Source organism: Portunus trituberculatus, chromosome 16 (genome assembly GCF_017591435.1).
Source record: "Portunus trituberculatus isolate SZX2019 chromosome 16, ASM1759143v1, whole genome shotgun sequence".
In the NCBI taxonomy this organism is placed as follows: domain Eukaryota; kingdom Metazoa; phylum Arthropoda; class Malacostraca; order Decapoda; family Portunidae; genus Portunus; species Portunus trituberculatus.
Genome location: NC_059270.1, coordinates 9,817,081 through 9,831,468, shown reverse-complemented (window position 1 = coordinate 9,831,468; position 14,388 = coordinate 9,817,081). Strand labels below are relative to the sequence as shown.

General features: G+C 36.4%; 1 protein-coding gene across 1 annotated transcript; it reads right to left on the bottom strand.

The window, feature by feature from the left end:
- Positions 1-7,609: 7,609 nt before the first annotated feature.
- Positions 7,610-13,976, bottom strand: LOC123504419 (proclotting enzyme-like). Its single transcript, XM_045254929.1, has 3 exons — positions 13,936-13,976; positions 10,561-10,734; positions 7,610-9,308 (listed from the first exon to the last, which is right to left on the bottom strand). Exons 1-3 carry the CDS (start codon positions 13,974-13,976, stop codon positions 8,090-8,092), a joined length of 1,434 nt encoding a protein of 477 aa, XP_045110864.1. The 3' UTR covers positions 7,610-8,089.
- Positions 13,977-14,388: the final 412 nt, after the last annotated feature.

Below are 14,388 nucleotides of genomic sequence, written 5' to 3'. Positions count from 1 at the left end.
TACGTTAGCATGTGTACCATCAGTCTTAGAGCTTTGTCTTTCTCTTTAATGTATTTTGCTTTGTCCCTTGTGCTTTTAAATTTGTGAGATATTTTGCAATTATTACATATCTTTGTTATGGCTTATAAGTTTTTGTCTCTTAATTGTTTTATTAGTTATTTTTTATTGTATTTTAGCACCTGAGGATACAATTTGTAAAAGGCGAAACGTAGTGAAAGGCAGCATTACCAACCCTTCCTTTTTTTCATGGTGGTGGAGAACCGGCTTAAGGCAATGAAAATGCAATAAAAAAAATATTGATGCAATAGTCCCCGATCAAAGTTAAATGGGATAGACAAAACTAGAAATAAGTGTCTTGAAACCTTTGTCTCAAATGAGTTCACTCATAAGAAGTGGAAATACAGAAACCGGCAGGGAGTTCCAAAGTTTACCAGAGAAATAAATAAATGACTGAGAATATTGGTAAACTCTAGAGTTAGAGATGTGGACATAATACGGGTGAGAAAAATAAGAGTTTTGTGCAGCGAATCCTCTGGAGCAAGGGATCCAAAGAGTTAGCAAGAGCAGAAGAACAATTAGCATGAATATAGGAGTAGAAGACATGAAGAGATACCACTTTATACTTTTCCATGTATATTGAGAGGTGTCCAAGACTTCAGGAAGTAAGCAGATCACACTGGGACGTCAGAGAATGCGTGACTTCCGATCTTTGCAAAACTTATAATTCCCGCAAAGAAAAGTGTCCAATCCCACGAAAATTCGATTTTTCCATCCATTAAAACGACACAACCTCCCAGACAACTATCCCATCTATCTTCAATCTATCTTCAATGACACTTAACTTTACTTGTAATCTAAATTTGAAACTTCACATCTCTTTTGTAGCTCGAACAGCTTCTATGAAGTTCGGCGTTCTGAACTGTCTCCGCCACTTTTTTTTCATTTCATCCAACTGTTAACGTACATAGGCCTTATCCGCTTATATATGGAGTGTGTTTTTTTTTTTTTTTTACAATTATGGGGTAATTCCACTAATAATGCTTAACTAAAAAGAGAAGAATCTAAAGCTTTTCGTCTCATTAACTCAAATTGAGAAGGATTGAAAATGCTTTTTCATTGGAAATATTGTTTTGTATAAGATTTCATTAAGCTTTCAAAAATTTTTGAGTAGACATCGAGTTCAGAGATGAGTCGATAGTTTTTCGGTATATTTTTAGGGCCAGACTTGTGAATAGGTGTAACATTTGCTGCTTTAGCATGGCGGGAAAAGTACCATTAGCAACTGTTTGATTCAATATTACAATCAAAAGAGAAAACAAGTCTGACTTTCTTTTGACTACGGAGGATGATATATCGTATACATCTGAATCTTTGTTTCTAAGACATTTCATTACTGAATTCATTTCAATGAGTATGAGAGGTTCTTATCAAGTTCTGGTGCTACGTTGAAAAAATAATTACTGAATGCTTCGGAAATGTCTGAATGATGTTTGAGCAAAGTGTTTTGGTAAATGAAGGCGTTAGTACTGGTTCTATTTTGAGTGTTGCCTTTGAGCTCATTAATTGTTTGCCATGTTTTTTTTTTTTGTATTGATTTTAAAGTTATAAAGATTTGACGGTAGTAATTAGTTTTAGCTGATCAAACTACTCCCATTAGTACATTTCTATATTGTTTAAGAGTGACCTGTAATTGTTCCTAATTTATAAATTTTGAATAGTTTACATTTTTGTTTAATAGAGATCAGTATACCAGTAGTGTGCCAAGCATGTTTTAATCTTTTATATAAAACATATTTGTTTTTAATTGGGAAACACTTGTAATAACCATAAACAATATCATGAAACAACTTGAAATTGTCAATTCTGTTTGATAGGGTGAGTAATTCTTCCCAATTAGTCCTTTGTAATTATCAGTGAATAGTTCATGGTTAATGCTGTTCGTAACTCCAAAGATATTCTTATGTTTTGCTTTAGTATTTAGTCAGTGAATTAAGTTTATGAAGATAAGGAGGTGGTCATGCATACTTGATAAGGAACCAGGTGAAAAAATTAGTCAAGATGTGAACCAAGAGTAAGGGTTGATCAAGAGTGGGACTATAAGGGAACCTTTTGGGTCTACCTTTATTTAGAGATTGCATTGTACGTATTAAGAAACATACTAGTTACCAGATATGTTGAGATTGAGTAAATTGATGTCGATATATCCTATTGTGATTGATTTATTAAGTCTAAAAATATTATTTAAGCCAATCATGACATTTGTAAATTCTTCAACAGCAATATGGTTACTATTTGGCCGATATATGACTGAGATGATAAGCTTAGAATTTTCTAATCTGACTTGAATAGAGTAATATTCAATATTACAATTAATAAAACTAAACTGTGCCTGTATACCTGCCTTTAACTCACATTTAGCAAAGATAGTAGTCGTAATCCCTCCATGTTCTCTATTGGTTCTTACTAAATAAAATGAGTCACAACTCTCCATGGAATAAAAATGTCTGGTATGTTCTTGAAGCAATGTTTCTGAAATAGCTATAATGTCGCGTGGTTTTGCTAGGCAACTGAGGAAAAATTTACTACCATTAAAGTATTAAAGTTTTAGTGTAAGGATGTAACATTGATGTGAAAAAAATATAAATAATTGTTTTCTAATGGATTTACAGCAGAGAAGTGAACATTCATCAACACTGAAGTACTTTGAAAGTGAGTTGATATCTTCATGACCTGAGATTTATTCTATTGCACTTAATTCTAGCTTGGAGTCATCATATTCACTGTTCACTACATAGTCTTCATATAAAGATCTGTACAAATTTTCCACGAGGTACTTGTTTCTGTAAACTAACTACAGAAAAAAAGATAACATACAGAAAAATAAATTTCTATACTGTCTCCAGGTATAAAAGATAATTATAGGAAATAAAGATACATACACATATAGACAATAAATCAATGGGTAGGTACATTAGTAGGTGTTGAGTGTTGTAAATTATGCTTTAAGATGTAATGTGCGAGTGAAAGAGTGAAAGAAGTGAATAATAGTGATAACAATACAAAATGAACATAATAAATACGACACATAATGGTAGAAAATATAAAGCACAAGAGTACCAATTGCGAATGTGGCAATGGCACATTAAGATAGGGAAGATAAAGTAGTGCTGAGTTAAAAGGTAGTGGTGAAGTAATACTGGTGAGATAGGGGGAGGTAAAGTAAAGAAGGTTAAGTAGTAACGAGATAGGGATGGTAAAATTTTAGTACAGTCGTAAAAGTAAAATTGAAATAAGGTTAAAGACGGAAAGGTACTGTTAGAAATACGTGCAAGGTAAGGAAAGGAAAGTTAAAGTAGGGGCAAGGTAGAGAAGGTAAAATAGTGAAGTAAAATATTTAATACAATGGTAAGTAAAGAAGATAAAGTAGAAGTGAGGTAGGGAAGGTAAAATTGTGTTGAAGCTAGAAGGTAAAATTATGGTAAGGTAAGGAGGGTGAGCTGGGAAGGTAGAGTTGTGGTGAGGTAGGGAAGGTAAAGTTGTAGTGCGGTAGGGAAGGCAAGGTCATGGAGAAGAAACGTAGGTAAATTACAGGTAAGGAATAGGAGGTAAAGTAATGACAAAGCAGAAAAGGTGAGGTAGAGGTAAAATAGGGAGGACAAGGTCAGACGTTAGGTAGGGAAAGTACATTTCTTATCATATAAATGGAAATCCTTCATAATCAATAAATATATCATGGTCATCTCTTTACAATAGCCTATCTTGAATTTACATATTGTTTGAATATTGGATGCCTGTCTAATATTGATTTCTTTCTTATTTGAGTTCTTTAGTTTAACATATGCTTTCCCATATTATGTATAATATCACTGCAATAGATCCCTATGTTGCCTCCTTATATCCCAAATGATCTTAAACAGAGATCGACTCTTAGGTGTCCGGCTTTCATTAAAGTGAACATTTGGTTTTACAGTTAAACATACCTTCATTATTTCAGTTTTCTTTTCTATACTATGCAGTTTGAATATAATGTGTCTTTTTGTGTTTTGGGAATTTCTTGATCCTAACCAGTGGGCTGCATTTATGTCAGATTGTGTAATGTTAATGCGCAGATTATCTTTGATAGATTTTACCACAACTTCTAAAGTGTACTCACATGAGTTTTCCTGTGGTAGTGGAGGATCGCCAGCAATAACTGCATCTCTTTTCTCATATTGATTTATTTCATCAGTTTGATTCTCTAAATATGTGACTCTATTTTCCAGTTATAATATTTGGCCTTGTAACTGAATTATTTTATCGTTTTTTTTTTGGTTGTTCATTATGTGCATGGCTTTCACTATGCATATAACTATCGGTTTACCTACTGTGGAAATGTTGATGTCACTGGCTATGAGGTTCAGAACGTCAGCTGACGAGGCAGGTGTAGAGAGTGTAGCATTCGCTACAGGTAGTGCAGGTGTATATGATATATATATATATATATATATATATATATATATATATATATATATATATATATATATATATATATATATATATATATATATATATATATATATATATATATATATATATATATATATATATATATATATATATATATATATATATATATATATGTGTGTGTGTGTGTGTGTTTGTGTGTGTAACTTGTAACATAATTGAGACCCTCTTGGTAAGGCTAAACGGCCCCGCAAGGGTAGACATCTACCGAAACGATAATTTACTCCCAGCGATGTCTAATAGCATCAGTTCTGTTTCTGACCAATTTTGGTCCTGATCAGTTGAAGGGGTGCTGTGAAACTTCCATTAAAGCTAGTTGTGATCTCGCTGAACGTTTCCCTTTGTGTCTCAAGCCTCAAGCGGGCAGTCACTACTTGTCCTTTAAAGACAACTCTCCTTCTCACAAAACTACATGTACTTACCAGACACACTCCTTTCATTCAAAATTAAAATACGGCTAATCCTATTCCAGCCTCTCAGTTCTCCTCTGGGGAGGGGACTTGAAATGTCCCCAGGTCGGACTACTCTTCAGGTAGCAACCCAAAATCCTTTGACACCTCCCTGAACTTTTTCTTCATTTACTTCTGCAACATTCATAGTCTTAGATCTAATTATCAATCTCTCCTCTACTAAATCTGATCTTTTCTCCACCGAAACACAACTGTCTAAGACAACTGAAACCTTTCTCTATTCCCATCTTCGTTCTAAAGCTGATGATGCGCCTTTGTGCACAACGACTTGACTTCATTTCGTACCCACGCTCTTCAATCTTGCAAGTTTTCCACCATCTGGCTTCGATTCAATAGTCACTCTCATATCAAACTTATCTGTGTTGTTTATCTCTCCCCTGACTCCTCTGACTATATTATATTCCTTATCTATTTAACTTCCAAAGGAGAGCACATTCTTTCCATCTATCCTTTCGCGGAGACCTCCATCATTAGAGATTTCAATGTTCACCACCAGCTTTGGCTTTCTCCCTTCACTGACCATCCTGGTAAACTAGCCTTCAGCTTTACTATCCTCCATAAGACAGAGAAACTGGTGCAACACCCTACACGTAATCCTGAACATCTTGGATATACGCCCAAAATTCTTGATATTTTTTTTAACTCTTTATCCTTCTGCTTATGCTGTTACCCTATCTTCGATGAGTTCCTCCGATCACAATCTCATATGCGAATCTTTACCTATTTCTCAAATCCTTCCCCAAGATCCTTCAACACAGCCTGTTGTCGTGCTATATATGATAAAGAGGTACTTGAGCCTTACATCACCTGAATCTCATGAAATTTATATTTCTCCCAGGAATCATGCCAAGTCTGTTCTCTAATTTGCCAAACACTCTTTCATAAATAGAGAATGTCAAAATCTCTGAAACCCTAACTCCCTTCGACACTTCTGGTATCTGACCAAAAATATCTCCAATAACGTTATTTCTTCATCTTTCCCTCCTTTATTTCATCCTGATGGGACAACTGGCATCACATCTGTCTCTATAGTTGAAGTCTTCTCTCAAACCTTTGTTAGCAACTCTGCCTTGTATGATTCTGGGCTTGTCCCTCCCTCACCTCCTCCCTCTAATTACTTCATACCTACAATTATATTTCTTCGTAATGATGTTTTTCATGCCTTCTCTGGCTTAAATCCTCGGAAGGCTTATGCACTTCATGGGTCCCTCTTATTGTTCTCAAAAACTGTGGTTTCGTGCTTGCACCTTGCCTGGCTAAACTCTTTCAGTTATGTCTATCGACTTCAACATTTCCTTTTGCTGAAAGTTTGCCTATATTCAGCCTGTTCCTAAAAAAAAGGTGACTATTCTAATCCCTCAAACTACCGCCAAAAAGTTTTAATTTCTTGGTTATCAAATAGTTTTGCATCTATCCTGAACAGGAAGATTGTCAAATATCTATCACTTCACAAACTTCTTTATGATCGCCATTATGGTTTCCGTAAAGGTCGCTCTACTGGTGATCTTCAGGCTTTCCTTAATGAGTCTTGTCACCCTCATTTAAACACTACGGTGAAACTTTTGTTTTTCCGTTAGACGTATTAAAAGTTTATGATAGAGTCTGGTACAAAGCTTTGATTTCAAAACTGCCCTCCAACTATTTTTATCCTTCTCTCTGCAGCTATATCTAAAGATTACTTTTCGACCGTTCTATTGCAGCCGTGGTAGACGGTCACTCTAAATCTATTAACAGTGGTGTTCCTTAGGATTATGTCCCCTCATCCACACTTTTATCATTATTCATTAATGATCTTCTCAACCTAACTTCTTCCCCTATCCACTCCTGCGCTGATGACACCACCCAACACTTTTCCAAGTCTTCTCAGAGAACACCAACCTTTCAGTAAGTCAATTGATCACGCAGAGTCGCCAAAGAGCGCCGGACTTCTGATCTTTCAAAGATTTCTATATCTCTCAACTCGATACAACTTTCCAGACAACTATCCCCTCCTCAGTGACACTTTCCTCTCCCCATCTTCTACAATGAATAAATATCTTCTTTCTTTCCTTGACTTCTTTTAAGAGGGAGGTATCAAGACATTTGTTCCTGAATTTTGGATAACTCATATGATCTTTAAGGAAACTGGCAACACAGTGAATCTCTTATATATATATATATATATATATATATATATATATATATATATATATATATATATATATATATATATATATATATATATATATATATATATATATATATATATATATAAATATTGATCCCTATTGTGTCCAACTCTCTAATCTAATGGAAGAGATAACTATTCTCAGTCATTCATACCATTCATACCTTTTTCTGGTAAACTCTGGAACTCCCTGCTTGCTTCTGTATTTACATCTTCCTACGACTTGATTTTTTTAAGAGGGAGGTGTTATGACATTTGTTCTTGAATTTTGGATAACTCACGTGACTTTTAAGGGAGCTGGCATGACAGTGAGTTTTTTTTTTTTTTGTAATTTGTTGCCCGTGGCCAGATATCCCTCTAGCAAAAAAAAAAAAAAAATAAAAATAAAAAATAAATAAATAAAACAAACCCAGAACTCCTTTGTCGTGACAGATACTTGACATTAAAGGTGTCAAAAGAAATAACAAGATAAATAAAAATATGATTATATAAATAAATAAATAAGAAAATAAGTAAATGAAAATGGATATGTAAAATGTTGCACACTTCCAGGATACAATAATTACTTTCACACTGCATACAGAATCACAGTACAATATATTATTATCAACGAGAGGCTGACACTCATAAAAAAGTTAATAAAAAACACTGAAATATTGTTCTGATCATAAGAAACAATAAACATTAAATATTCATGACCATCGTACTTATAATTCTATTTATATTCTAACCAATGAATATATCAAAGCAAACAACACTTTAATTTTACCAGCAATTAATAGGTTTTACAAGAAAATAGTTTTATTTTTCGTCTACTTCAAGCAAAGAAACGTACACACGAGACAGGCATTCTAATATTCAATGACATTCCCATGTAAGAGGAATATGAACAATAGAGCTGCATGGCATTAAATATAGTATCATTCGGAGTACTTTAAAATGAAAATGATTAGGGACAATAATTACCAGTCTGTGTATGCTCACTTATCCAGGAGAGAAATTGGCTAACTCTAGTATACACTCCAGGATTAAGGGGCCGAGCACATCCTTCACCGAAGGAAGTTGCACCGACCAGGATGTGACGCCCATCCTCCACTACGGACAAGGGTCCTCCAGAGTCACCTACACAGGAGTCTTTCCCTCCTTTATTGAAACCAGCACAAATCATATTGTCTGTCAAACCATCGACATTACTTGCACACGAAGCCTGGTCGATGATGGGAACCTGAACTTCCATCAGAACATCTGACAGCTCAGTTCCAGATTCCATTGTAAGGCCCCAGCCAACAGCAGTAGCGTTTTTAACTCCTGCGTATGTGCTCTTGTTGTTACTAGGGAGACAAATGGGGCCTATTTGTTGCAATTTAAAATTCAATGCATCCTTGAGTGTAATTATTGCTATATCAAAATCATAGCCATATGGATCATAACTACTGAAAACTTCATATTTTTGAATTGCAACGAGACGGGTAGCACCATCCACATCGTCATCCGTAGATAACTGGTTGTGATCTGCGATGCCCACCAAAAATAATCTAGCGGGAATCAGGAGTTTGGTATCTGGATAGAAAAAGCAGTGGGCGGCGGTGAGGACGTGTCGGTCAGTTATAATGCTTCCTCCACATCCGTAAACTGTATCACCAGTAATTTTCAGACCTACCATCCACGGGTATTTATTTTGGGGAGACACCTCAGAACCCCCAACGATACGAACTCCATTCTCAACGCCACAAAGGCAATCTACGGAAAAAAGTAGTAGTTGTAGTAGTAGAAGTAGGAATAGTAGGAATAGGAGTAGTAGTGAGAGAAGTAGGAGGTGTAGTAATAGGAGAATCAGCAATAACAGTAGTAGTAGTAATAGCAGTTGTAGGAATAATAATAGGAGAATGATTATTTTATAGTAGTAGTAGTAGTAGTAGTAGTAGTAGTAGTAGTAGTAGTAGTAGTAGTAGTAGTAGAAGGAGGGGGAGGCGATGTGGTGGTGGTGATGGTGATGGTGATGGTGATGGTGGTGGTGATGGAGATAGTGGTAGTGATGAAGACGGTGATAGTGGAAATGAAAGCAATTGCTAATTTTCCTGAAAGGAAAATAACTTATGAGCAAACCATTATATTTGTAATTTTCATAACAAAGACTCTTGACCCTGGTGCATGGTGTATTAAAGGTACTTTACTGTTCTTTTTAAAGGTACTTGAAAATAATGATTTACATGAAAGGATATTTGACATAGCTATTGTACACTATTTTTCACTATAAAAACATATGTAATAGGAAAAAAATTCATTACTGAACAGATTATATTATGGATCTGCTAGCAGTACCAAACTTAATAATGAAAACCGTAGGACAAGTATTATTGCATACATCACATAATTAATGAAATTTTAAATTCATTATTTCAAAGCAGATCAATACATAGCGGGATTAACATTGGAACAAGTGAGTATGGAATTTCAAATATTGATCTATGTAAACAGTTAATGCTGAAAGTAAAAATGAAATATTAGACAATAAAGCTAATGTAAAATTTTTCTTTCTCAGGAATAACACACACACACACACACACACACACACACACACACACACACACACACACACACACACACACACACACACACACACACACACACACACACACACACACACACACACACACACACACACACACACACACAGAACAAGCACAGAAAGATACCAAGAACTTAGTTCACTCTTTGCTCACATACACGTGAAAGAAAGTCTTGAAAGGATAATCACTGATGGAGAAAAGTGAAAACAATGAAGTAATCTACGAAGTATTTCCTATTGAATTAAAGGAGATGTTTTCATTCCACTTCGTTTAGCGTTGCAGTATGAGAGAAATACCACCATACATGTGAAACGTATTCCATACATGGACGGATAAGACAGTGTTCAACAGGGGATCGGTCGAAGAAAATAAGTGGAGACGCTCTAGTAAAACACCTGGATTCATAGAAGCTGTTTTAGTTATATAATGACGTGAAGATCCAGGTTTCCATAAATTACTACTGAAGATAAGAACGAATATATCTAGTATAAATAAGGAGAATTCAATGAGGTTATAAAATTTCTGGAAGATTGTGTCGAATTGATAGATAAAGGAAATCAAATATTGAGGCAATGGACAAACTTAAGTTTACTCAGGCCCCATTCAGGTACTCTAGAGATAATATAACTCAAAGGTTCTGTTAAACAAAAACATCCCAGTGACCGTCTCTCCGTTAATAGGAGATTTAGAAAACATATACTGGTATAGACTGACTGATTCGTTAAAAAAAAAAAAAGTTGAATATAGAGGGAAAATATTGATAAGCTCATCAACATGGCATTCATATGGTGAAGAATAGGGAGCACTTGGTCCACCGAGCCGACAGTCACCGAATTTTCCAACGACAGACGAGCCATCAGAAAAGGTGGTACTGCCGACCACGGTAAAAGCCCCGCCACCACGACAAGGTGACTCCCCACAGCGGGGAACATGCAGTGTCTCTGGAGTCTGGACCATCACGCGCTTTTCATATTTCTGGAGTATGAGGTGGAAGAGGAGGAGACGACAACGGCTGCCGCTGGAGCTGTGTGAGTGCGGACACATTCAGACAGAAATCCATGTAACTGAACAGTGCGTAATGAATCAACATATTACAGTAGCTATTCAGTTAGGTTCTCTGATAATATCACAATATTTTACCTAACATATGAATTTGTCGTGATCCGAGCTGTTGCACGACGTTGCACAAATTCTCTAGCTCCTGGCTATAAATAGTCAAAGGTTTTTTCTATCTTTAATTAACAAAAATAATATCTATACATAAGGTGTTCGATACGGCGCCAAGTAACAATCACAACTCTTTCTGTTGCCTTCTCCACTGCAATTACTACAATTTCTCTTACAACATCCTTAAGAATTACATTAATCTCGTACATATTCTCGCATCAAAATGGATTTCACTTCAAACATCATCCACTATATCTTCATAACGTATTACAACATCTGAACACGGTGCTTTATCAGTAAATCTCATATGTAGTACGTACAATATTACCCCTTTTTTTCCCAGCTACCCGTATATAAGAATGACCTTTACTTGGTACATGAATGCAAGCAACCACGTGACGTACCACCAAATATATTACCATACACATATAATTACCTGACTCCGTTCAACAAAATGACAACGTAACACCACCGAAATATAATGACAAATATTGATATTTCCACACAAGTGACTTCCCACAAGTAATCTCTTTCTCTTGGTACCCATACATGGAACCACGTTAACTTCGTACACAATTACACACTAGTAAATATGTTATGTAACTTATTCGTCAGAGCAACACACATGCACATACGTAGGTAGCCGTATACAAATTCCCTTACTCATAGATGAAAACGCAAGTATATAACGACGTCATTATGAACCAAAGTACAAACACATAAACCATAATAAACTAATACCACATAATACCTAAACCTCCTATCATGATTCCTCCTCCATTCTAATTTACCTCAAAAGACTGCATTGCAACTTATAGCTCCACTTACTGGTTATATATGAAGTACAAAACGCCGCCCTCAGCTATGCAGCCGAGGGTGGCCCGCTTAGAGCCGCGGTTGTCCTCTCTGCTTCCTCTCTCCTCTCTCTCTGCCCCAATCCTCTACAATTTCCCTTCAGGAACTTATGGGGGCGTGTCTTGACCCACACAACACGCCCCTCAGAATGTACCGTTCACCAATCAAGTACAAGCTCACGTGAACTCCACGTGTGGTATGAACAACATCCAAGAACGACAACAACACCACAGAATGTTTACCTGACCTGGGCTATATATATCTGCCCGGGCTGCCCTGGGTCAACTGGCCTGGGTCATTAAATGTTTCCTTTTGACCTTCCTGCCCTTCCTAATCTCTTTTATGGCTGGATACGGCTACACACCGCATACTGGCGAACTATCATATACATCCATATTTCTTTATTTCTTGTTTCTTCATATTTCTCAAATTTCACTTATGATGTGGGCATCTGACAAATTGACAATAATAAGCATAAAATGAAAGAGGTTAAAACCAAAGTACCATGTTTTTTTTTTTTAAGGTTATACTTGCAGAGTATGGGAATCGCTGTTCTGCTTCCACCCTTGTATCATGGTGAAGATCGGTAACTTTAAACTGCTCAATAAATGACAAATTGTCATGACGGCACGTGGTTGGATTCGAACCTACCCATGAACGTGTGCCCGATCCCACACTCACCATCTTATTCACTTTTTTTCTTCTTTTTTTTTTACGGTAAGGCCTATAGCGCCTGTAGGCACACTTGAAGAGTGTATGGGAAGCGCTGTTCAGCTTCCGTCCATTAGTGGCACAGGCAATTTTATTTATAGTGGTACCCATATTAGGGCCCATATCACCACCCTAGCTCATCTTGGGTGTAACCACCTAGAACCTGGGTATCATGGTGACATGTAGGTAACTTTAAACCACTCGACAAATGGCAAAGTGTTTTAAGGCTACGCCACCGCCTTTTAAACCCACACACACATTCTTCCCATACTTTGCTTCCAGTTGTTAAATAAAATAATAACCAATAAAGATGTTGGAGGTTTTAGGGAAAATTCACTGGTGCAGAATTGAGTCTGCTTCATGGTTATATTTCCTCTGTACTCGGTACCTCAGGTGCAGTCTATGGCAAACAAGTGTGTTGTGCTTGCGGTATGAATACAAAGTTTTATGTTTATAGTGTGTGTGTGTGTGTGTGTGTGTGTGTGTGTGTGTATATATATATATATATATATATATATATATATATATATATATATATATATATATATATATATATATATATATATATATATATATATATATATATATATATATATATATATATATATATATATATATATATATATATATATATATATATTCTTACAAGGAGGTAGTAGACACCTACCGAAACGATGTCTAATAACACTAGTTTAAGGGATGCTGTGAACTTTCCATTTAAGCTAGTTGTGATCTCGCTGCACGTTTCCCTTTGTGTCTCACAACTTAAGGGGGGCAGTCATTGCCTTCCCTCTAAAGACAACTTTCATTCATTTCAGAAAAGTGCATGCACTTTCCACGCACACGTTCTTTATTTTAATTTAAAATTATAAAATGACGACTCCAAATCCAGCTTTGGGGTCAAATTCTGGGAGGGGACTAGAAATGTCCCCTGGTCGAATTCCTCTTTCTTTGGCGACTCAAATGTCTTGATACCTCCCTAATCTTTTCTTCATTAATTTCTGCAACATTCGCGGTCTTCGATCTAATTTTCACTCTGTACAACACCACCTCTGTTCTACTAAACCTCATCTTTTTTTCTTCACTGAAACACAGCTGTCTGAGGCATCTGACAGTATCCCCTTCTCTGTTCCCTCCTACCTTCTCTATCTTCATTTTCGTACTAAAGCTGGAACTTGCGTCTATGTGCGCAACGACTTCACTTGCTCTCGTACCCACGCTCTTGAATCTTCCTAGTTTTTCACCATCTGGCTTAGACGCAATAGTCACTCTCTAACTAGATTTATCTGTTTTGTCTATCCTTTCCCTAATTCCTCTGATTATAGTAAATTCTTTGACAATTTAACTTCCAAAGTGAAGCACATTCTGTCCCTCTACCCTTTTGCTTTGGATTTCCTCTCCTTTCAGTGACCATCCTGGTGAACTAGCCTTCAACTTTACTATCCTCCATGACCTAGAGCAACTGGTGCAACACACTACTCGTATTCCTGACCGTCTTGGATACACGCCCAACATCCTTGATCTCTTCCTCATCTCTAATACTTCTGCTTATGCTGTTACCCTATCTTCTCCGTTGGGCTCCTCAGATCACAATCTCATCTTTGTATCTACCTCAGAATTCCCAAAAGCGGAGGTGCCTCTGGCGCTTTACCTCTGCCAGTTGGGGGGACCTGAGGAGATATCATGCTGATTTTCCTTGGAATGAATACTGTTTCCTTGTCAGAGACCCACCTTTGTGTGCTGAACGCATAACAGAGGTAAGAGTGTCTGAAATAAAGGCGTACATTCTTTCATTTTTTTTCTTAACCTAAACCTTCTAAATCTTGGTTCAACACAGCCTGTTCTCGTGCTATACATGATAGAGAGGTTGCCCACAAAAGGTACTTGAGCCTTCCATCTCTTGAATCTAATGCACTTTATATTTCTGCTCTGATACATGCCAAGT